The sequence below is a fragment of the Protomyctophum bolini genome, assembly GCF_963924005.1.
Source record: "Protomyctophum bolini genome assembly, chromosome: 7".
Classification (NCBI taxonomy): domain Eukaryota; kingdom Metazoa; phylum Chordata; class Actinopteri; order Myctophiformes; family Myctophidae; genus Protomyctophum; species Protomyctophum bolini.
In genome coordinates this window covers 6498534-6523014 of record NC_137868.1, presented here as the reverse complement: position 1 = coordinate 6523014, position 24481 = coordinate 6498534, and the positions used below count along the sequence as shown (strand labels likewise).

Below are 24481 nucleotides of genomic sequence, written 5' to 3'. Positions count from 1 at the left end.
TTTAAGTGTTGTTTTGGCACCGACAGTTATGTTTAACTCTGAGTGTGTGGCTGTGTGCACAAATTATTTCGTTTGTTTATGTATTTATTTATTTAATATAAGCCTAGTAGGCTAGTTAGTAGGCCTACGATTCAATTCGTCAATCTGTCGTATTCATCCATTTATATAGGCCTAATACAGTAACAGTTGGTAATAAAAACCCTGTATTTCACATACAATGCATTATTGTTGTTTGTGGCTGGGTAGTTTCGCCATGACACCGCTAGATGGTGGTATTGGCAAAGGTAACATAACATCCGGAACCATTAAGACTTCAGTCCGTGGTGCAAGCCGAGCAGTGGTAAATAAACGCACCCGGGATTATTATTAACTGTTGTTATAGCAACAGCAACGACGCCTCCAGTCCACGCTTCTGGGGTGTATATTTTGTTCATCTATCTGCTAGAAGCCAAGTCATCATAGGCCGTATCTTGATCAATACATTTATTGATGCATGCACTGATCAATACATGATCGTAGCCTAAAGCCAACAGAACTGTAGTAATGTGTTAGCGTTAGCCGCAGTTAGCACCGCAGGCCACGCGAGATTAATGAGCAGATAATTCAACCACAGAGAGAGAGAGGGTCGATGGTTGTGGTTAGATTTTAATTTGTATTTTTAATATTGTACAATAAGTGACCGGAAGCAGCCATGTGTGTGGTCAGCAGTCTGGTACCAGCCAGGTTCCTGACCATCATCGCTCACATGGTCATTGTCATCACTATCTTCTGGTCCAGGGTCAGTTCTGAGACTGTGTGTGTGTGTGTGTGTGTGTGTGTGTGTGTGTGTGTGTGTGTGCATGTGCGTGCTTTAATATTTAACTTCTGTTTAAAATCATGGTGGAGGTTAGCTATTTATGAAGTTATGTTATAAAGTTTAGAGAATTAATGTTGAGTTTGTCTCTTTTCATCTTTCTGTCTCTGCAATGATCATCATTGGTTGCATATTTAATAATAATAATAAATGATGTTGTTGTCTCCAGGAGAACAACGTGAAGGCCTGCCTCCCTCTGGAATTCACACCAGAGCAGTACGAGAAAGAGGACACACGGTACGACAACAGTTTGATTCAGAGGTTGATAGTTTGAATCCCTAGAAGACCTCACGGGGGAAATCTGAATGCAGAAAGTTTCCCATTGCTGAGCTGCCTTTAGGCAAGGCACTTAACTGTGTTCCTGCTAGGGGTCTTCTGAATGCTCCGAAAACCTACCCGGGTTATTGTGCAAGGGACGAGCTGTGATTGGCCCAGTAGCCACTTTGAGTGGCAGTCGGGGCAAACGCTCTCACCAGAACGTTATTTACTATTCTGTCCTTATCGGGTCGCAACTCCCAACGGCTCTGAGTCGGCTAAGCGAACTTCGCAAACGCAACTTTGCAACGCTCGACACGGCAACTTCGCTTTTAGCTCGCTCTGCGGTGTCTCACGTGGCTGAAGTTTGCTTGAGACGGCACGGCCTCCGTCGCGGTCTAGTCCATGGAGTTCTGTATTTAAGGTCTAGTCCGCAGTTGTTTTAGGCGAGAGGGCGAGAGGCACTTCCACGTTGGCCACAGAAGCGGGGCGTGGTCATAAGCCCAACCCGAGTGGGATTTCGAATGCCACGGGTCTTCTCTTGACCCACAGGTTGAGCTCTATGGTGCTAAAAATAGCCTATGATCTAAAAAATAGCCTTTTCAACAACAAACCCGCTGCTGTCCGACGGTCCGTCGGCTTTGGTGCGACCCGACGCGACAACGTACCCACCGCTCATTCAACAGCAAATGTTCGGCAACAGACGCTTGCCAACACTTACCGACGTCGGCACGGTGGAGACTGCCTTTACACCCAATAATAGGCATGCTGGGGTTCAATTCAAAGGAGCTTTATTGGCATGAGAAAACATACATTTACATTGGCAAAGCAAGTGTCAATATATCATTAAACGGTTGAAAATGGGGAAAGTATATACAGTTGGAGGGGGTACAGCATTTTGAAAACAGAGCTGTCACATTGTGTCGTTATATACTTCGAGTGGCAAAGTGAGTTTAATGTCGTACATTTACTTTCATGACTGCCTGAATTGAACAAATTAATTGTGTGTGTGTGTGTGTGTGTGTGTGTGTGTGTGTCAGGTTGGTGGTAGGGTTGGCGGTCACCTTGGGCCTGTTTGCCGTGGAGTTCGCTGGTTTCTTCTCGGGAGTGTCCATGTTCAACAACAGCCAATCACTACTCTGTATCCTTAACATACGCACACGCACGTACACGTGCGGGGGTGCAGTGTGGTCTCTGCAGTCATTAATAGTCAATAGGCGTATTTCAAATATGAAAACTACGATGAAATCGATTTTCTCAAATAGTTAAGGCATTTAATGATCACATCCAAATAAGTAATCAAACTCCAGACTTGCATTTTTATATTTATACATGTTATATATGTTTACATAATTCAGTAACAATTAATACACAGCCGTGCTGAACCCAACGTTTGTGAACTTCCTGTTTGTAGGCATTGTTTTCGATCTGCGAGCTGACGGGATGATTGACGGGTTATAACACGTATCCTAGCAACAGCAGCATGTTGACGCGTTATGTAAAGGTCCAGTCATGGGTTATGTAGGGCTGTCACTATTACACATTTAAGTTGACCATTCATTGTCACGCCAATAACTGTGATTAATGATTTAATAGTGTTTTAGGCATTGGAAATTGGAACATTTAATAGGAATCGAAATTACATCTGTTTGCTTTTAGGCTTCGTAATTCAAATAAGTGCGCAGGGCAGACATGACAACTGAAATATACCAAGAAATGACTGTCATCTAACTACATAATATGCACAAAGTATCTGCCTGTGTGTGTACTGTTGTAATCCACGTAACGCGAGAACCGTTCGCCCCACCAACTTAAAATTCCACACACGCATTCCACACCACCACAGGGAGTGCAGTGCCCGGGGTCGAGTCGTTTCGGACCCATGGTTGTCCAGAACCGCCACAAAAAGGCCTCTGCCCGCTTTTTGTATACACATATAATCGCAATTCATCTCAAATAATTGTGGTTTGACGATTGTGTAACACTAATAATTGTGACAACCCTACGGTTATGACTCCATGACTCTGTCCGTCCCTCTCCTGTCCTCCTGTCGCTCTGTCCCTCCCGTCCTACACCTCCTGTCTCCGTCCCTGTCCCTCCTTCTCTGTCCCTCCCGTCCTACACCTCCTGTCTCCTTCTCTGTCCCTCCTTCAATGTCCCTCCTTCTCTGTCCCTCCCGTCCTACACCTCCTGTCTCCGTTCCTTGTCCCTCCTGTCCTACACCTCCTGTCTCCTCTCTGTGTCCTCCCTACCTTCTGTCCCCGACCGTAGCCACAGCGGTGCACGTGTGTGCGTGCGTCTCCCTGCTCTTCTTTGTGTTTGAGCAGTGGCACTGTGACGTGTACTGGTGGATCCTAGCCTTCTGCAGGTCAGTGTGTGTGTCTGTCTGTGTCTGTGTGTGTGTCTGTTGTTTTTTTCCTGACAGCTGTGTCTCAGCTCTGGCCGTCCACTGCAGTGGGTCTGTCTCTCTGTCTTTCTTTGTCTTCCAACGATGGGAGTGCTGGAACTACTGGGTTATATTCGCCTTCTGCAGGTGAGAGAGAGAGACATAGAAAGACAAACAGAGAGAGAGAGAGAGAGAGAGCATGTGTCTGTGTTCAACCACATTAAACCCGATATCCCAGTTTTAGGAATGTCAGTAGCCTATAGGTGAAGATTTTCAGAAACATCCAAATTCTTCTCACTTTTTCTCCTCTAAAACAATGTCAGAATATTATATAATGGATCTACACACTCACAATGCGTCATATTGCAACACACAAGCTTGTACATATTTTTATTAGCTCAAAGTATAAAATAGGCCTGAAGTAGTTTAAGAGGAGTGAAACCTGGGGGCACGGTGGCACAGTCGGTAGTGCCGTCACCTCACAGCTAGAAGGTCCTGGGTTCGATTCCCGCTGTGGGCGCGCTCTCTCCTCCACGTCATCAGTGCCCATACCCGAGGCGGGGTTGGCGAAAGCACCTCTCTATGTGGAGTTTGCATGTTTTCCCCGTGTCCCCTAGGGTAGGTACCCTCACAAAAAACATGCAGTAATCCTGGTCTCTAAACTGCCTCCCCCTGGCCAGCCGGGGCGCCTGATGGAGGGGAAAGGAACTGGTCGGAAATAACGTGTTCCTTCCACGCGCTACGTCCAGGGAAACTCCCCCATGTCATGTCAAAAAAATGTGTTGCAAAATCGTGGGATAAAGATTTAAATTAAAATAAAAAACAAACAAAAACATTCTAGTACAGTAATATGTTCAGTATACACCACAGCTGCAGATAATCAAATAATATAATCATGGATTAGATTAGATTTAGGTGTGTCCAGAGCAATGACAAGTTGAAGTAGTGTACTGTAGCTAATCGTCCTGTAATGTCATTCATCCCAATCATCTCTCTCCCCCTCTCTCTCCCTCTCTCTCCCCAGCGTGCTCCCTGCCTTGGTGGAGTTTGTCCTGTTCATCGCTGTGTGTGGACTGAAGAAGAAGGCTTTCTGATAGATGCGTCTTGGGAACAGCTGTCAAACTGTCCATGCTGAGCTGGGCATGGATCTGACCACAGACCAGCAGGGTACACAGTTCTTCACATGGTGCGATCTGACCTCAGACCAGCAGTTGGTTGTGTAGGACGGTTCTTAGTAGGGTGTTTTTCACCTCACCAAAAGATGGTCGACTCCTGTAATGGCCGCGATCTTTAGCGTAGTTTCTCTCAGAATTAAGGCTCAAATTGAGGTGATTGAACAAAACGTCAATGTCAGGAGCTCAATAAATGAAATCTGCGCTAACTTGCAGTTACAATATTAGCGCTGATGAAAGACAAAATAAACCGTTTCTACGGCCGGCGGTGAGGGACATTTGACTGAATAGCGGGTAGCAGTCAAAGTGTTTTAACAGTACAACCGCACCTACAAGGTAACAAAAACTAAAACAAAAAGGAGTAACAGAGCATTTAGACCAAAATACTTATTATCTTTGGTGAGCGAAATTGTCTTTCTACAGAAGTATAAATTAAGGTATAGAACTGCAAATCATAGATTATGTACCATAATCTCTGAAAAGGCATATCGTGAAGACATGGTATCGTTTCGATGATATTTATCACCACCCTTAGTTCTTATGATATGTATCACCATGTCGCCCACCCTTGGTTCTTAGACTTAGTTGAGACGGCAGGAAAATCCGAGTTGTTAACTTGTTTCTTACGTCTCATCTTTAGGACTGACTGACTGTCTACACTGTTATTATGAGTGATCAGCTCGGATCTGTGCGTTCAGAGTTCAGACATAGCCTAAAATAGCAGATGTACCTGTATGGGCTCGCAACGCGACACGCCATCGTATGATGAAGAATAAATCAGGCATCAAGTGTCAGTGTCCAGACAGAGGCACATTTTTTTTAATCACATTTCAAACCAGCTAGGAATGTGGTTCGAATATGATTAGAAATTAATTTTCATCAGATTTGTGCTGCCAAAGTGAACAAAGCCTTAGTTCTTCACAGTGCTGATTTTGTCGACTGAAACTATGGCAAAAAATGTTCGTCGACTACCTTTTTTCACTGACAAACGAAATAAAAACTAAGCCATGGTGGCTAAATATAGTGTAAATTTAGTCACCAAATAAAAGACTAAAAACGTTAGGGAGGGACTTATCCAGTAGTCAGACAAGTCATTTTATGACTTGGTTGTGTGACTCTCAGAAAATAGCCGCATGCGACACGTTGTGAGCTTGTATAGATCTGCTATTTTCGGCACACAGCTGAAGAATCAATTATCGTATCAGGAGGGTGAAAATCTAAAGAATCAATGATTTTATTAAAATGTATTATTGTGTATAATCAATCAGATGGACGTAACTGTTGCACTACAATGATATTCTACAGTCATATAATGTTCATGCCAAGGACCCCCCCAAAAAACATGTATTTGGCCGCAAAATATTTTGTGCCACGGACCCTGTCTTCCAAATTCTTTCAAGGGTTTTGGATTGTGAGCTTGTAGATTAGCTATTTTAAAATAGTAGCTGATTTTGATGTTATATTTTTGCAACGGGACTACCTTGAACCCCCCCTCCCCCCCTCCCCAAGGAGCGCTAGGAAATCCCTGACTTAAGCCATCTATGTGTTACTTTACTTGTTCTAAAGGGAACTTTATTTTTTTATAAAAATCTAGGAAATATCTGTCTTTGACAGGTTTTTGTAAATTCTTCTTTCATAATGACGTTTGATAAAATAAAAGTTTTATACAAATGTTTGCGAATAATTAAGCTCTTTGTTTCTGTTATGTTATATGTTATTTGTTTTAATTATCAGCTAACATGACATCAGAACACCGTTATTATGGGGCTCTTTTGCCAGTATGCGAAATAAACGGATCCATTTTGGTTCCCTTTGTATATACTCCGAGTTATGAGGGTCCTTGAAATTAAAACGTTTGACGGCCACTGGTCTACATGGTAGCATCTACCGTAGCAGGGGGGCTAGTCCTGTGACCGTAAGGTGGTCCTGTAGCATCTACAGTAGCAGCGGAGGCTTACCGGAGGCTGACAGCCACTCCTCCACACTGGATGTCCCTACCTGGAGACACCAGAACCTGTGTGGGCCCTCATGCCTCCACACTGCCCCTACCTGGAGACACCAGAACCTGTGTGCACAGCCCTGCCTCCACACCGTCCCTACCTGGAGACACCGTAACCTGTGTGGGCCCTCATGCCTCCACACCGCCCCTACCCGGGGTCACCAGAACCTGTGTGGGCCCTACCTGGAGACACCAGAACCTGTGTGGGCCCTGCCTCCACACCGTCCCTACCTGGAGACACCGTAACCTGTGTGGGCCCTCATGCCTCCACACCGCCCCTACCTGGAGACACCAGAACCTGTGTGCACAGCCCTGCCTCCACACCGTCCCTACCTGGAGACACCAGAACCTGTGTGCACAGCCCTGCCTCCACACCGTCCCTACCTGGAGACACCAGAACCTGTGTGCACAGCCCTGCCTCCACACCGTCCCTACCTGGAGACACCAGAACCTGTGTGGGCCCTGCCTCCACACCGCCCCTACCTGGAGACACCAGAACCTGTGTGCACAGCCCTGCCTCCACACCGTCCCTACCTGGAGACACCAGAACCTGTGTGGGCCCTCATGCCTCCACACCGCCCCTACCTGGAGACACCAGAACCTGTGTGGGCCCTGCCTCCACACCGTCCCTACCTGGAGACACCAGAAGCTGTGGGCCCTGCCTCCACACCGTCCCTACCTGGAGACACCAGAACCTGTGTGGGCCCTGCCTCCACACCGTCCCTACCTGGAGACACCATAACCTGTGTGGGCCCTGCCTCCACACCGTCCCTACCTGGAGACACCAGAACCTGTGTGGGCAGCCCTGCCTCCACACCGTCCCTACCACCAGAAAAAAAGGTTGGGTGTTTTCGATGAATCTATCATGGTTAAAATGAAGTTTGTTTGAAGTTACAATGTGTTTGTATCAAATGTCCCTTTAAATTAATTGATGGTTGTTGCTGGTCAGTTGCTGGTCCTGCATCAGTCTGATGACATGACAATACATCAATCAGTCATTGAGTTAAAGTTCTTTCTTTCTCTTTATTGGTAAACTAAACATGCATTTACATTGCCAAAACAACTGTGAAATATGAACACAAAAATGTACAAGCTATAAATAGGTCTACTACAATAAAGAAATGTTTAAACAGAACTGTATACATTTGTAAATAAAATGTAGGCGGCTACTTAACTAACTCTTTCTCTCTCTCTTTCTCTCTCTCTCTCTCTGACACACACAACAATGTCCCACTAGCAGCCTGCCATTGGCCGTAACCGGATCTCTTCCTAGCCACGTGTGTGAAACTGTGAGGTGACGTCCCACAGCTATAACAGACACGCTCCTCCCCCCCCTTGTGGTCAGAACGTGGAAGTGTGACAAACCTCTGAAAAATCCCAGCTGTCTGAAAGCATAGTACACCGAAAACCTCTCTAATACAAGGTAGGAACTTCTCTCTCTCACACAAACACGTGTGTGTGTGTGTGTGTGTGTGTGTGTGTGTGTGTGTGTGTGTGTGTGTGTGTGGTTGGTTTGTGTGCGTGCGCACGTGCGTGTGTAAACAATGAAAACCGTTACAAACCGTTACAAACAAAGACTTCATCTCCCAACAAAAGTAGCCTACTGTCGGAGTAGCGAGCATTCTGTGTTACATTCATTGTTGATTTGTAGTTATTTTAGAACACGCACGCACACACACACACACACACACAGAGAGACACACACACACACACACACACACACACACAGACACACACACACAGACAGACAGACAGAACGTTTGGCTGTTTGTAGAGCAGTGGGTACGGTACTGTGTTATTATAGGGTTCTGCTTGTAGACTCTAGTAGGTGAGTCATCTCTCTGGCAGGATTACAGTTCAACGTTTTGTTTTGGTAGAAAGTGGTGGGAAAAGTACTTACATGTTTTACTGAAGTAAAAGTATTCAATACTACAATGTAGACATTCTCTGTTACAAGTAAAAGTCCGGAATTACAAATTGTACTTGAGTACATTTGTAAGTACATTAAGTAAGTAAAAAAGTATTCCTCAACGCAGAATGTCCCATTTCGGCTCGAAACGTCATATACCATTTATGAAGTAAAGATATTTCTGGGAGCAGAAAATGGTGTGTGGACTCCGTTTATTCTTGAACTATGGCTGTTTTTGATCCTGCACCCAGCCCAGCCTATTAGGGGTTTAGATGTGCGTGTAGTTTTTTGGCTATTTTTCCAACACAATTTCCAACACATAACATCAGTGTCGCGTAGAAACCTCATTACAAAACAATTACTTTTCAGGAAGTGGAAAACATATTTTGTGCACTGTCTCGTGGCAGACTTCATCAGCCTGCTACAACTAATGTCCAACACATATAATACAAGACCACATTTATGACAGAAGTAACGTAATAACAAAATGTGTAATACAAGGAAGGCCAGTAATCCATAGTAATAAGTAATATATCGTTGCTGTCGGGCAGAAACCTCTTATTTCCATATTCTAACCTTTTGTGTTTTTTCTGTTTTGTGATGGGTTTTTCCCCGTAAATTAACACCCTACTCGATCACACAAAAGTATCCAAAATAGCAGTTTTGCAATCTCGAAAGGTGTTTTGTGCTTTATGCTATATTTGCTACTTTAGCATTTTAATCCTGTAAACTAAAGTAACAGTTTTTGACGTATGATGTTGGTTCAGTTTTAACAAACTGCAGCGCAAGGGACTGATTCTGTAGAAATGAAACTCACACCAGGTGACGTCACGGTTTGTCATTCATGTTCGTGGGTGGACTGTGCAGTCAGATAAACAAACATCCGCGTTGTCAACATAGAGACACACTACAGGCTATCAGAGTGATAACGCTGCAACATGGGAAGACTCGCTCACAACACGTGCATTTTTATGGCATGGCTCTGTAGTACATAGTCTAGAAATGGGTCTGAGAGTCTGTTTGTCTGTGAGTGAGTGAGTGAGTGTCTTGTTCTCTGTGAGTGTCTGTATGTCCATCTGTCTGACTGTGTGTGTGTGTGTGTGTGTGTGTGTGTGTGTGTGTGTGTGTGTGTGTGTGTGTGTGCGTGCATGTGTGTACTGTGTGTGCATCACTTGTGTGCGTGCGGGGCTAATCTCACACACCGCTGAGATGATCAACAGTTCTTGTGCACAATGCCAGTAAAAGTCAAGACAAGGAGCAGGTTGTGTTTACTTTGTACAACACATTTCACCTTGTCTGGGTCTACAGACTGCTTCCAGTCTGATTTTCAAGTGCTTGTCAGGGTGGGACAATCATGTTTGTCCCAGTTCAAAAATGATTAATTTGGGCCGTCCCCAGTTCAAAAATGATTAATTTGGGCGGTCCCCCAGTTCAAAAATGATTATTCTGGGGGGGTCCCCAGTTTAATCATGATTATTTTGGGTGGGTTGCGGCCTTGAAAAGGTTTAGAACCACTGGCAGTGAAACTGTTGATTCTCCACCTGTGTCTCCAGGAGCTCTTCAGCAGAACCATGGCTGGTCTGGCTCCTCCCGTCCTCCTCTCTCTCTCCACCACCTGCTGTGTCCTGCTGCTGATGATGATGGCGTCACATCCGGCCCGGGCCAAGACCGACGCTCCGTGCCAACGCTCCAAGTGGAACAACGGCTTCAGGTCTTCTTGAGATCCGCAGCCTCTGTCTGTGGACATCTTTAACCCATTTAGGCCTGAAAAAAATGTCTATGTCTATGTTTCTAGGCCTATATCACTCAATATTTCATGTCAAGGACCCCAAACATGATCTGTAATTGGCCTCCGACCCCCATCTGAAAATATGTTGTTCCAGGGACCTCCCCAGAAGCAAAGATTTGAGTTAAAAACGTTTGTTCTGAAAAAATATATTACAAATTTGAGGCACATTTTCACAATTTTTCAGAAATAGCAGACCTACAAGCTCGTAGAGCGTGCTATGAGCTGTAGATCTGCAATTTTTAAATAGCTAAAGTATAACATAATGCTTAAAACACCAAAAAGGGTTCCCGCCCAAAATGGATTAAGAATAAACTCAAAACGCTGCTTTTTTCTTTGCACAGGCATTTCCAGATGTTTCATGGTGTTATTTACTGTACATTTCCAGATGTTTCATGGTGTTATTTACTGTACATGTTTGTGTTGTTGTTTGCTGTCCTGTTTTTCAATCAATTGTATCTAGTTGTTTTTCCTTGTTTCATTTCGTTTTTATTCTCGGTATGTCGGTGGTTTTCAACCATCGGGGGGGTTCCAGGTGGTCCCCTGTCCCCTAAATGATGGAGAATGGGTAATCAATTGGACCCTTATTAGATCTTTAACTCCATTTGGTTTCATTTTACACTCTCAATACTTGTTACATTATTGTTAAACATCTGCGTTACTTAACCCATTCTGACCGGGAACCCGTTTTGGTGTTAGCATCATGTTATGCTTTAGCTATTGAAAAATAGCAGATCTACAAGCTCGTAGCGCGCCACCGAGTGGCGCGCTACGAGCTTGTAGGTCTGCTATTTTTGAAAAGTCGAAGAACGACTGACATTTTTTAGAATCTGATCTCAGGTCAGAATGGGTTCATCAGACCAGTGTGTGTCCAGTGGAAACCTCGTGTGAATCTGATCTCAGGTCAGAATGGGTTAATTTACAAGAAGTCTGCACAATTAGAGAATGTAGGAAGAATTGTTATTTTTGATCTCTCCTATGTGGACAAAATCATATCCAGCGACGACAGAATGTTCTGCGTCTCGGGGTCTTTGTCTGAGAGGCCAAAATAATGTCGTCAAATGGTGGTCCGTGACTCAAATGCAGAATAAATAATGGTCCCTTGCCATGAAAAGGGTTGAAAACTTTGTGTGAGTTTTCTCTGTGAGAAGAAGTGCTATAAAATATAAAATAAAATGTACATATACTTTATACCTCAGCACCTTCGTGAGGAGACACCTGCTGCCGGGGACGCCCACCACGGCCAACCAGAACGCCTGGTTCAAGTTCATCAAGGACAACACGGGCTGCGGCCGCCCCACGCAGTCCTTCCTCCCCTCGGACGACCTGGACCGGGTCAAGGCCGTCTGCTCCAGCCAGGGAGGAAAGGTCTACAAGGACAACCTCTGCATTAGGTACGTGTAGACCTGGACAGGGTCAAGGCCGTCTGCTCCAGCCAGGGAGGAAAGGTCTACAAGGACAACCTCTGCATTAGGTATGTGTAGACCTGGACAGGGTCAAGGCCGTCTGCTCCAGCCAGGGAGGAAATTAAGGTCTACAAGGACAACCTCTGCATTAGGTATGTGTACTGGAGGAAAGGTCTACAAGGACAACCTCTGCATTAGGTATGTGTACTGGAGGTCTACCAGGACAACCTCTGCATTAGGTATGTTTTACCGCAGCATGCAGTGTTGATTCCGTCGACTAAAACTAAGGTGAAAAATGTTCGTCAGACTGCCTTTTTTTCCACTGACGAAAGCAACTAAATGAAGCCGTGATGACTAAAACTATAAGACTAAATATACTGACAATTTCTTCAACAAATAAAAACTAGACGGAAATGTTAGGAAGGGACTATTAGTGGACAAGAGATCCAGTATACAGAGATCATTTTACACTTTCATGCTGAAAAGATGAGTTATCACCAAGGATTTATATAATGCTAAATTCGAGATGAGTTATCACCAAGGATTTATGTAATGGTAAAAAAAAAATAATAATAATATATATACTGTTATTGTTGTGATTTGCAGCCGGAAGCCGTTCACGTTCTTCACGGTGAGGAGTGAAAAGGACACGTGCGGGATTAAGAGCGTCCGGGAGGAAACCAAGTATCTCATCCTGGCCTGTGAGAACGTGGACAACCAGTGCGTTCCCGTCCACTTCGAGGGGAACCCGACCGACGCCAAACCCGACAACAACGCCCGCGCCTGCCAGGACCCCGACAAGGCTGGCGCCAGCGCCGTCGGCATGACCACCTGCCTCTGGTTGCTCACGTCTGTCGTCATGGTTCTCATTGTCAATGCTCACTAGCAATGCTCTGCCCCGGCCATCCACTAGAGGGGGGTATGTATGTTCACACTGTCCACCTTTTTACCTACTTGAACTCCAGTGTCCATCTTCTGGGGGGAACATTGACCAAGAATAGCCAACCTTACCTTACAAGCTCACAATGCCTCTCGTGGCCCAATATAGCAAATGTACAAGTTGACAATATGCGTCTTGTCAGACAGTTCACAAAGAGATTTGGTTGTAACTCAGCTCCGTTTTTTACTAACAATAGAGGGTTCAAGTGGTTAAAACCTATAAGAAATGACCAGAAGGCGACCGCATGGCACAAAAAGAGGGAATTTTCCAATGTAGGTTTTTTGAAAAAGTTGAGAAATGCGCTTATTGAGAGAGGCTTCCCTTGAGGCTTGTCAGGAGATCAATCTTATTTCATGGTTCTCACCATTTGTAGCAGTGGCGGATTCAGGGATCTGGAGGCCCTACAGGCGAACCCTAGAATGAGGCCCTTTCAAATTATTGAGGGGCCTATGCTCAACTTTGGAAATTATTTGATTGGCTGAGCACTGAATGTGATGTATGATGATAAGAGCTCCCCTCACTTCACACGAGTGTGATTTTTTTAAATGAACAGTTTATTTATAGATAAATAGGCCCCAGGCCGTCGCCTATCCTTGCCTATAGTAAAGACTGCCCAAACTAAAACTGTATAGTACACCTATTAATTCCTAACTGCATTACAGTACATTTGCTATGTTCATCTTAGGGTTGTATTTTCTTTAATTAATTGCCATTAATAAGTGAGTTGTGGTCCAGCTGTGTGAGCTCCAGGTGACAAAACTTCCATGTCTACAATACATCTAGTTTAAACATTTTATCAATATTCAATGCACTCCATTCAGTTATATTGGACTGATCAGTTTTTATTATTTAATCTTTTAGCAGAAAAGGCACTTGGGCATTTCTTCATAGTTCACAGGCCAGCCAGTGTGATCATACACCTGACCCAAAAGACTGTGACCCAAAAGCAGGGCTGGACTGGGACAACAATTCGGCCCGGGCATTTCCGCGTGAATTTGGCCCAGACCGGCCCACCACAACCAGCGCGCAGATAGCAGAAACTCTACCGCCGGCTCCGTCGAGGCACACACACACAAACAAGCCCTAATACCACCACTTTTACAGAACAACATAGGCCTAAATGATACAAACCAACAGACAACTACACAACCCTTTGTAGAGGGTTTATTTGTCACTCACTGATACAGTGGTACAGTGAAATTATCATGATGGCACTTGCAGAATGGCAGCACGCCCGGACCTTTCCTGGTGGCCTGCCGCCTATTGGCCTGGGGGGGGGGGGTTTGGTTTTTTTCCCATCATGGCGGCCCCATACGGTCGCGGCCCACCGGGTATGCCCGGTGGCCAGTCCAGCCCTGCCCAAAAGAGAGATTAAACGTTTGCCCCGGGACCCAAAGTAGTGAAAATAGCAGATATACAAGCTCACAAGGCGTCGCACTCGCTTTGTGCCGCCTTGTGAGCTTGTATATTGGCTTATTTTCACTACTTCTTAAATATTTGTTTTCTGATTTATAGAATTTTAGATTTTTCTTTTATTCGTGAAATTAAGAAATGACTTAAAAATCTTTTAATTTTGCATTCATTCATTCATGAATACTTTAGCTTTTTAGTTTTTTTTTAAACAAAATGTAGGAAACTAAAACATGTGTCTGTGACCCGCAAATGGGTCCCGACCCACTGTTTTGGAACCACTGTGTTGAGTTTAGTCTCAAGACCACATTTCAATGGTTACTCAGGATCTGTCTCCATGTCTTTCTCCAAAGTTGATTAATGCAACATATAATACAATGTACATACACAGTATAATATTGATACAATTTGCATTGTCTCAATCTCAGATTTTTGTTAATAATTACTTGAAGTAATTACTTAATCACTTGATTTAGATCTATGTGTCATACAAGCTCACTTTTTATAAATTAAACGTTAATGTTAGAACACGTTTGAAGATGTTTTGAAAAGTTTGAAAAGTTGTCCGCCTATAATTACACGCACAAAAACAGGGACACCAGGGTTAAAGTGGTTAATTACTTGAATAATTACTACAATATTTTGCTTATAGGCTAGAATATATATTTTTAATTCTATATGTTTGATTTGATTTATTTAGCACAAAATATAAAAACAATACAAAAACAGTGACAGCCTCTATTGTTTTATGTTTCAACATTAAACACAATTTAATAGAACCTGATTTGTACTCTTCAGTAGCAGTAGGAAGGTGTTTTACATTATCTTTTCTTATTAAGACATGTTTTTCAAACTTTTAAAGAAAATATACATTTTCCTATATATATATATATATATATATATATATACACACACACAGTATATAGAGAGAGAGAGATGTTAGCCTATATTATCATTCAAATTGAAGTGTTTTGCCTTATTATTTTGGGGGCCCACTTGCAATTGCCATCGCGGCCCCCAGTTTGTGGATCGTGGCTTTAGACTCTAAAGCTACGATCCCCAAATCTCAAACATTCAAAAACCACATCCCGTGGACTAAAGTTTAGACCACGGCATGTGGTTCAAATGTTCGAGATTTGAACCCCTAAACTCACGTGCGGTGGAGAGGTTTTCACTAGCCTGGTAAAACACCTGGTCGCGGAATTTCTTTAAATCTTCATTCAGAATGAAGATGAAATTTGAATTGGAGGTTTACCAGGCTATAGTATTTACTATTTTACCCCATGCACCACCCAAATGTTTCCTTTTTTGTAGAAGCCGCAAGCTTCATGCTATTAGTTGATGCATCCTATTTCAGATATTTAGGCTATACTGTATAGCATGTATTAGTACAGATTAATGTAATGCGTATGAAATTATATTTTTGTACAATCCCGGTCATATGCAATGTCAGTGTATGTATATTATGCATTCTGTGTTTGTGTTATGGTTTTGTGGAATTCGTTTTACACTTTTTTATTCATTCATTTTATTCATTATGTTGTGATGATATTGTTGCAAAGATTATTGGTGCTTTCATCCACAAAATATTTAGACAATCATGAGATGTTGGATAATCATCAGTGATGCCTATAGCAGCTAGGGGTGTAAAACACATTAAGTTGTGTGAAAAATGCAAAATATGAATGAAAAAAGGCAAATCATATAATAGCTAGAACATAAGGTATCTTCAGATGTTCAGTGTTACTTTAATATTATGACATCCATAACTCCAGCCGATCTAGTCTCATATCCATATCGATAGAATCGCTTTGTTCTGTATCTGGCCCATGTTTCTAACTGCGATTCTGCCACTTAATTTTCCTTGTGGGATCAATAAAGGTCTGATTATAATTCAATTAGTGTTTTTTTTTGTTTTGTAATAAGCTACATCGTATATGGCAGTGACGGCAGTCAAACATCTCAAGATCGAGCTACCTGTTCAAAGCCTGTGTGAAAAGTATCCTTCTTTATGGTGCCGAAACATGGACAATGAATAAGGAGTTTTTGGGATCGTCTTGACGATCACAAGACTCCTGTAACTATACGGTGGTCCCTGCCTCATTTTATGTCCTATCTGCTGTTGTCCTATCACAGTTGAACAGGTAATCAGAAGAATTACACCGGAATTTTGCAGCAAGCAGTGTCCACAGGCGAGTCACTGGGAACTCTTGCTGTTTTTCCTGTCAAAGAGGTGCTACCAGGGGTTGCTGAGAGCCGGTTTGTGCCCTCTCAGAACACCTGAACAGTAGTATTTCCTGGGCCCTATCGGCAAGCGGCGGTAGGGGCCTAGGATCTGACTGCATCAGAGCATATACCTGGATTTCTCACTATAACCGACAAGGGGTGTGATCGTCGGAACTTTAATCTATAGCAGGGCGAGATTTGTTGCGGTGACACGCTCAACTGGTCGACACCTTCTCACCAGCTCAGTGGCCTTGTGGTAAGAGTGTCCGCCCTGAAACTGGGAGGTCGGGGTTCGATCCCCGGCCGGGTCATACCAAAGACTAAAAATGGGACCCAGTGCCTCCCTGCTTGACACTCGGCATCAAAGGGTTGGATTGGGGGTCAAATCTACTAATCAACTGATTCCCGAGCGCGGCGCACGCTGCAGCTCACCTCTCCTTGGCTGCGGCTCACCGCTCCAAGAGATGGGTCAAATGCGGAGAACAAATTTCACTGCGGTAACGTGTGTGACAAATCGTATGACTTTGACTTTGACTTTGACTTCTCCTATCACAGCAACTCACAAATCTTGCTGCTGTGTTTGCACATTGTTGTACTTCGCCCAGCAGATATGGGAGTTTTTTGTCATTGGTCACACACACACACACACACACACACACACACACACACACACACACACACACACACACCCCAATGTCCCACCTGCAGCCTGCCATTGGCAGGTGTGTTCCCCTCCTCCACCCTACCTGAGAGACAGTTTCCTGCTGGGAACACAGCTGTGGACTATTGTGCCAATTATTGACTCTGTGATTTAAGTGGTGTGGTGTGTTTGCTGGACTGTGTCGGTTTATAGTTTGGTTCTACGCCAGCTTTGCGCTGCTGTTCCTGTATGTTTTAGTTCCTGCCCGTGGAAGTGTGACAAACCTCTGGAAAAATCCCAGCTGTCTGAAACCTCTCCAATACAAGGTAGGAACTTCTCTCTCACAAACACGTGTGTGTCTGTCTGTGCATGCTTGCGTTTGTGTGTGTGTGTGTGTGTGTGTGTGTGTGTGTGTGTGTGTGTGTGTGTGTGTGTGTGTGTGTGTGTGTGTGTGTGTGTGTGTGTGTGTGTGTGTGTGTGTGTGTGTGTGTGTGTGTGTGTGTGTGTGTGTGTGTGTGTGTCGAATGTCCATACAGATGTATCACTGTTCTATTACAAATAAAGACTTCATCTCCCAACAAAAGTACTGCCAAAGCAGCCAAGCATTCTATGTTGGGATGCACAATATAATCACTATTGTGCCAATTATTGACTGTGATTTAAGTGGTGTGTTTGCTGGACTCTGTGTCGGTTTATAGTTTGGTTCTACGCCACGCTTTGCGCTGCTGTTCCTGTATGTTTTAGTTCCTGCCCTGTGTGGCGTATCCACTATCCTGTGTTCTTTTGATTCCTAAGTTGAGTAAAGTGTTTTATACCAGGCATTCTTGTGTTCGATCTCCTGCTTGGTTCCACACACATAATCCGGGTCGGCATCCTGACACTATCAGTACTGTATATCATTCTGACCTGAGATCAGATTCATACGAGGTTTCCACTGGACACACACTGGTCTGATTAACCCATTCTGACCTGAGATCAGATTCTAAAAATGTCAGTCGCTCTTCGATTTTTCAAAAATAGCAGACCTACAAGCTCGTAGCGCGCCACCGATCTGCTATTTGTCAATAGCTAAAGCATAACATGATGCTAACACCAAAATGGGTTCCCGGTCAGAATGGGTTAACAGTCATGATTTAATTTCAATAGTTTTATATTGGCTATTAATTCAAATATTTTCTTACATTTGATGGACTTTTGAAATACTGTATTATTTAAACATTTTTTTAATACGTTTTATTTATATTTTAAAACATTTTCCCATGGACCACCTGCAGGCCTATTATGCCATCAGGTTGAAAAACAGTGATAGAACCGTATAGAAATGGGATGCATTGCATAGCAAGTGTGAGGAAAGCACTACTCTTAGCCCACATCCCATCCCAACACAACAGTACCAGTGCAGTGGTGGAAAAAGTGCTCACATTTCTTACTCAAGTATATTGATACTATCAATACTGCAATCTGCAATGTAGAAATACAACATCTAGAAATGTCGGAATTCAAAATTTACTTGAGTAGGCCTATTGGTATCAAAATATACTTTAAATTACCAAAAGTATGCTCATTATGCAGAAGGTCCCATTTTACAAGTTTTCTAATGTATAGCATGTATACAAAATATTTTGAAAAAAGCTGATAGCTGGCCTTGTAAAGGTTGAGAACCCCTGGCCTACTGCACTGTAGGCCAAACTGTTGATTTGACTATCTCCAGACCAGGAGCTCTTCAGCAGAACCATGGCTGGCCTCGCTCCCCTCCTCCTCCTCCGCCTCTCTCTCTCCACCTGCTGCGTCCTGCTGCTGCTGCTGGCGGCGTGTCCGTCCCTGGCCATCGCTCCACCATGCCAGCAGACCTCGCCGATGAGCGCCTTCAACACCTTCGAGGAGAGACACCTGCCGGAAGGAACGCCCGACTCGCTGGACCAGAACGCCTGGTTCAAGTTCATCAAGGCCAACACGCCGGACTGCAACCGCCCCACGCAGTCCTTCCTCCACCCGGACATGCTGGACCAGGTGAAGGCCGTCTGCTCCAGCCAGGGAGGGAAAGTCTACAATAAGGACGAGGACGACCTCTGCATTAGGTATGTATGTATGTATGTATGTATGTATGTATACTGCACAGATAGTAAATTATAAAACCTGTAGGTGATAAGAAGTGGCCTGCTCACTCCTCATGCATTGAAGGGAGCATGAGCTCAGTTCAGGGAGGGGCTCTATACCAGGTTGGCAGAGGGAGAGTAGCACCCAGGATTACCATTTACAATTTAGGCATTTAGCAGACGCTCTTAATCCAGAGCAATTTACAGTAAGCAAGAACAAAAAACATGGTAAACACACAGACACACAAAGCTGGCCATAGGAAGGGCTAGTGCCCCTCAAAAGTAACGTACAAAACCTTTACATTTAAACAAGCTAATCTTCAAAATCTTTCACAATTTTTGTTTAGGAAGCGATAGTGTGTGATAGTTTTAGTGAAATGTTTTGTAAGGCTATACATTGTCAGACTCTGCTTTGTTGTCTCCACCAGGCCGAAGGCATGGAGAGAGAGTATGTTTTCCACTCCGTCAGTCAGTCCGTCTGTGTGTGTGTCTGTCCGTCCGTCTGTGTGTGTCCGTCCGTCCATCTGTGTGTGTCCGTCCGTCCATCATTACTCCTTCAGATCTTATCCAAATTTCACACAAATCGGTACACATGCTGTCCATAGTCATGTGATCAAGCCGGATTGGATTTCTCATAATCCATCCTGATTGGCTACGATTGGCTTCTAAAGTTTTCAGGAGTAGCCCGTTTTGTACAAATCGCCACAACTCCTCAACGCAGCGTCCAATTGTGGTGAAACTGTGCATGCATATTCCCAATAGGCTGAGGAAGAAATGCCACTTGACAGTTTTCAAATCGGCGTCATGGTGGCGCTACAACAGGCCAAGTCACGTCACACACACACACACACACACACACACACACACACACACACACACACACACACACAAAACATGTTTATATTACTCCTAAACATTTTGCCAAACATCACACACACTCCTATCCTATCCTCCTGGTGGAGACCTGTGCCCAGGCACTTTTTCTAGTTTGCATTTGTTTTGTAGTGAAAGAGTGACTTTGAGACCGCATTCAGTCAAAGTGTATGGGAGACTTTTTTGGAATATCTCTAATCAACACTCAACAGAGCAACTATTAAATTAAGATACTGTATCACCAAGATTTGAACTCTGAACCATAACAAAATAATTAAAGAAGGATCGCGTGAACAGATTTCCCATGGCAACACTCTATACTGAAGGAACAGTTTCAGGATTTTCAGGTTCCAGTAATGCAGTGCATGCTCTTGAGAGGTTGAAATGAAAGAAAATGCTCTAATGCCTCCATAGCACCCTCATGTGGTACTACATCACATTTACATTAAATTAGACATTTTACCTGGCTGGGTTTCTCAAAGAGATTTTGTGTGCAGTATAGTGCTCCACATGCACACATGCCCTCTAGGCCGCACACAGAAGGACGAACAAACCCATTTGCATGGACAAGAAGCATTTTTTGGCGTTTATCGCCAACTGCTCAATAGAGATGAAAGGCTCAGCTTTTAAATCATTTTTGGTGAACAAGCTTATTAGACCTCAATCATATCTCCTAGCTCAAGCTGTGTCTTCTACTAGAGTTCGTAACTATAGCCTACCATATCTTCATATGACAAATCTTTCATATCTGGAATTAGTTTAGCGGCCCTTCTCTGAACTTTCTCTCAATTTTCTCTATATTTTTGATTTGACACCAGACCAAAATTCAAGATGAGATGTCACCAAGGATTTATATAATGCTAAATTTGAGATGAGATATCACCAAGGATTTATGTAATGGTAAAAAAAATACTGTTATTCATGAGTTTCAAATATAGTCCTACTCCAGTTTCCATGTTGGGGACTAAAACAGGTATTGCAAACAAATGAATTAGTCCTACACCAATCGGACAGTTCAAAACACCTGCTGGTCCTCAAATTGGCAGGTGTAGAACTGCATTTTTTGAAACTCATGAATTGTTGTGATTTACAGCAAGGAGACGTTCACGTTTGTCACGGTGAGGAGTGAACCTGGTACCTGCGAGATCTTCAGCGTCAAGCCCGGAAACCAAGTATCTGATCCTGGCCTGTGACAAAGTGAACAACAATCACTGCCTTCCCGTCCACTTCGAGGGGAACCCGGACGACGCCAAACCCGACAACAACGCCCGTGACTGCGAGGCGCCGCCCGTGACTGCGCCTGCGCCGCCCGTGACTGCGCCGCCCGTGACTGCGAGCAATGCTGACACTAACGACGCTGGCACGCCCACCTGGCTCTGGTTAATCACGTCTGTCATGGTTCTCATTGTTTAAGATCTTAAACGGACTTGCACCTCCACCACTGAAACAGTTCATAAATCGAAGGGACAGTAGGTGACAGAGCAACAGGGCAACTACCAGAGGGGACTGTGAAGTACCAAACATGTAGTGTGTTTGGTAAAACAGTCTTCTCTGTTAGAGCCTCCCATCACTGGAACAGTCTCCCTACAGAAAAGAGAGACCTCCACTTATTTGACCTTCAAATAAGCAAATATTAAATATTAAACCAACAAAATGTTTTGGGCCGAATAAGGGCAGGTTACAACATCTTTTTTGTTGTTTTTCTTCTTTGTAATTATTTGTTCAGCCCAACATATTGTGCTTGTTGTTGGCTTTGTTTGAGGCTTACAGATCTTTAAATAAATACTTTTTGAAATCTCTATGGGAAAAATGCATGGGGAATTATTTCCTGGGCCTGTCTTCGTCATGAAAAGGGTGTTGCAACTTGCAACAGTGGAAGACTCAGGGTTTGTCTCCACTTTTTTCTCCAAAGTTGGTTATTGCAACTTATAATACAATGTACATTATAATTGTAGGAGCCATCTTACTTGATTTCACATATTTGTGACTAAATGGCGCCCCCAGTGGTTGCCTTGGAAAATGGCACCATTGTTCCTTTTAATTAAGCCACAGGCCCACAGCTGGATTCAACAGCTCGCACGCATCACACAAACAGCAGTTTAAAGAAAGAAAGAAAGAAAGAATAATGCAGAGAGGATTATATTGGGCCTTAGTCCTACTCCTCCTCCCAGCCAACACTCGCCACTGACAGGTAGTTTTTGCACAGGTGGGCAGACTGTGATCCAGAATCACCAATGGTAAGTTTTTAAATATTTTTTATAATTTGTATCCCACGATGTTGTAACCCATTTTTCACCCATGTGTCAATTAATTATCTAATTCAGGGCTACGCCTACTCAATTTAGGATGGCTCAGGGGCCACTCAGCGAAATACCAAAAGTTCAAGGGCCGCAAGCAATAATGTTGGTCCTATATTGGATTTATTTTGTCAGTGATTTTCTACAACACACTGAGTAGGCTAAACATTGAGGAAACACACAGAAAACGGACTACATTTCCATCTAGGAAAGGCCAAACCTCATTGTCATGACATGGAATGATTAATAATGAAATTAAGTTACAAAATGAAGCTTTTATTCACAAAATGTGATGAGGAGAGGACATGAACATACTACTGTTGCAAATAATTAAATCAAATATCAGAGATAACCAAGAGGCCAATACTACTGAAATTAATAAGCCACATTAGTCTCATGATGGACTGGTGCAAATAATAACATACCTAGCTATAAATTACAGTTTTGGAAAAAAACATGTCCTACTTAATGGGTTCTGGCTCTCTGGATATAATGATAAGGCGTTCTGGACATACATGATTCCAAATTAAGAAACAGGCTTATCATTCACCAAATGTGAACAGTAACAGTGCAAAAATGTAAGAAATCAGACATAATCGAGGGGGTTCATGTCGTGCTCAAAGGTGCATAGCCTACTATACTCAACATGCTGCATTACTATGTGGGCGTGTAAGTGTGTGCAAGTCCCACACGTCATTCGCTGATGTGGAAGTCATTAATTAATTACTTGAACTAATTACTTGTGTCTTACAAGCTCACTTTTTTATAAATTAAACGTTAATGTTAGAACACGTTTGAAGATGTTTTGAAAAGTTTGAAAAGTTGTCCGCCTATAATTACACGCACAAAAACAGGGACACCAGGGTTAAAGTGGTTAATTACTTGAATAATTACTACAATATTTTGCTTATAGGCTAGAATATATATTTTTAATCCTATATGTTTGATTTGATTTATTTAGCACAAAATATAAAAACAATACAAAAACAGTGACAGCCTCTATTGTGTTTAACAACATTAAACACAATTTAATAGAACCTGATTTGTACTCTTCAGTAGCAGTAGGAAGGTGTTTTACATTAACTTTTCTTATTAAGACATGTTTTTAAAGAAAATATACATTTTCCTATATATATATATATATATATACACACACAGTATAGAGAGAGAGAGAGAAAGAGATGTTAGCCTATATTATCATTCAAATTGAAGTGTTTTGCCTTATTATTTTGGGGGCCCACTTGCAATTGCCATCGCGGCCCCCAGTTTGTGGATCGTGGCTTTAGACTCTAAAGCTACGATCCCCAAATCTCAAACATTCAAAAACCACATCCCGTGGACTAAAGTTTAGACCACGGCATGTGGTTCAAATGTTCGAGATTTGAACCCCTAAACTCGCGTGCGGTGGAGAGGTTTTCACTAGCCTGGTAAAACACCTGGTCGCGGAATTTCTTTAAATCTTCATTCAGAATGAAGATGAAATTGAATTGGAGGTTTACCAGGCTATAGTATTTACTATTTTACCCCATGCACCACCCAAATGTTTCCTTTGTTGTAGAAGCCGCAAGCTTCATGCTATTAGTTGATGCATCCTATTTCTGATATTTAGGCTATACTGTATAGCATGTATTAGTACAGATTAATGTAATGCGTATGAAATTATATTTTTGTACAATCCCGGTCATATGCAATGTCAGTGTATGTATATTATGCATTCTGTGTTTGTGTTATGGTTTTGTGGAATTCGTTTTACACTTTTTTATTCATTCATTTTATTCATTATGTTGTGATGATATTGTTGCAAAGATTATTGGTGCTTTCATTCACAAAATATTTAGACAATCATGAGATGTTGGATAATCATCAGTGATGCCTATAGCAGCTAGGGGTGTAAAACACATTAAGTTGTGTGAAAAATGCAAAATATGAATGAAAAAAGGCAAATCATATAATAGCTAGAACATAAGGTATCTTCAGATGTTCAGTGTTACTTTAATATTATTATGACATCCATAACTCCAGCCGATCTAGTCTCATATCCATATCGATTGTTCTGTATCTGGCCCATGTTTCTAACTGCGATACTGCCACTTAATTTTCCTTGTGGGATCAATAAAGGTCTGATTCTAATTAAATTAGTTTGTTTTTTTGTTTTGTAATGAGCTACATCGTATAATTGGCAGTGACGGCAGTCAAACATCTCAAGAGCTACCTGTTCAAAGCCTGTGTGAAA

General features: G+C 43.0%; 3 protein-coding genes across 4 annotated transcripts; all 3 read left to right on the top strand.

The window, feature by feature from the left end:
• The first annotated feature begins 391 nt into the window (after nucleotides 1-391).
• LOC308318507 (transmembrane protein 107-like) lies at nucleotides 392-5535 on the top strand. 2 transcript variants are annotated; one of them, XM_080768085.1, is made up of 5 exons: nucleotides 392-778; nucleotides 1023-1090; nucleotides 2149-2249; nucleotides 3545-3641; nucleotides 4519-5535. In XM_080768085.1, exons 1-5 carry the CDS (start codon nucleotides 692-694, stop codon nucleotides 4586-4588), a joined length of 423 nt encoding a protein of 140 aa, XP_080624211.1. In that variant the 5' UTR covers nucleotides 392-691; the 3' UTR covers nucleotides 4589-5535. The 2 variants fall into 2 exon arrangements, with proteins under 2 accessions (XP_080624211.1, XP_080624212.1); XM_080768086.1 differs by lacking the exon at nucleotides 3545-3641 and adding an exon at nucleotides 3380-3476.
• A 2470-nt stretch (nucleotides 5536-8005) lies between these two features.
• Nucleotides 8006-13450, top strand: LOC308319162 (uncharacterized protein). The gene is made up of 4 exons (XM_080769047.1): nucleotides 8006-8088; nucleotides 10128-10285; nucleotides 11560-11754; nucleotides 12373-13450. Exons 2-4 carry the CDS (start codon nucleotides 10146-10148, stop codon nucleotides 12650-12652), a joined length of 615 nt encoding a protein of 204 aa, XP_080625173.1. The 5' UTR covers nucleotides 8006-8088; nucleotides 10128-10145; the 3' UTR covers nucleotides 12653-13450.
• Nucleotides 13451-17255: 3805 nt separating this feature from the next.
• Nucleotides 17256-21178, top strand: LOC308319163 (uncharacterized protein). Its single transcript, XM_080769048.1, has 3 exons — nucleotides 17256-17308; nucleotides 18694-19060; nucleotides 21045-21178. The coding sequence occupies exons 2-3, from the start codon at nucleotides 18717-18719 to the stop codon at nucleotides 21142-21144; spliced, it is 444 nt and encodes a 147-aa protein (XP_080625174.1). The 5' UTR covers nucleotides 17256-17308; nucleotides 18694-18716; the 3' UTR covers nucleotides 21145-21178.
• Nucleotides 21179-24481: the final 3303 nt, after the last annotated feature.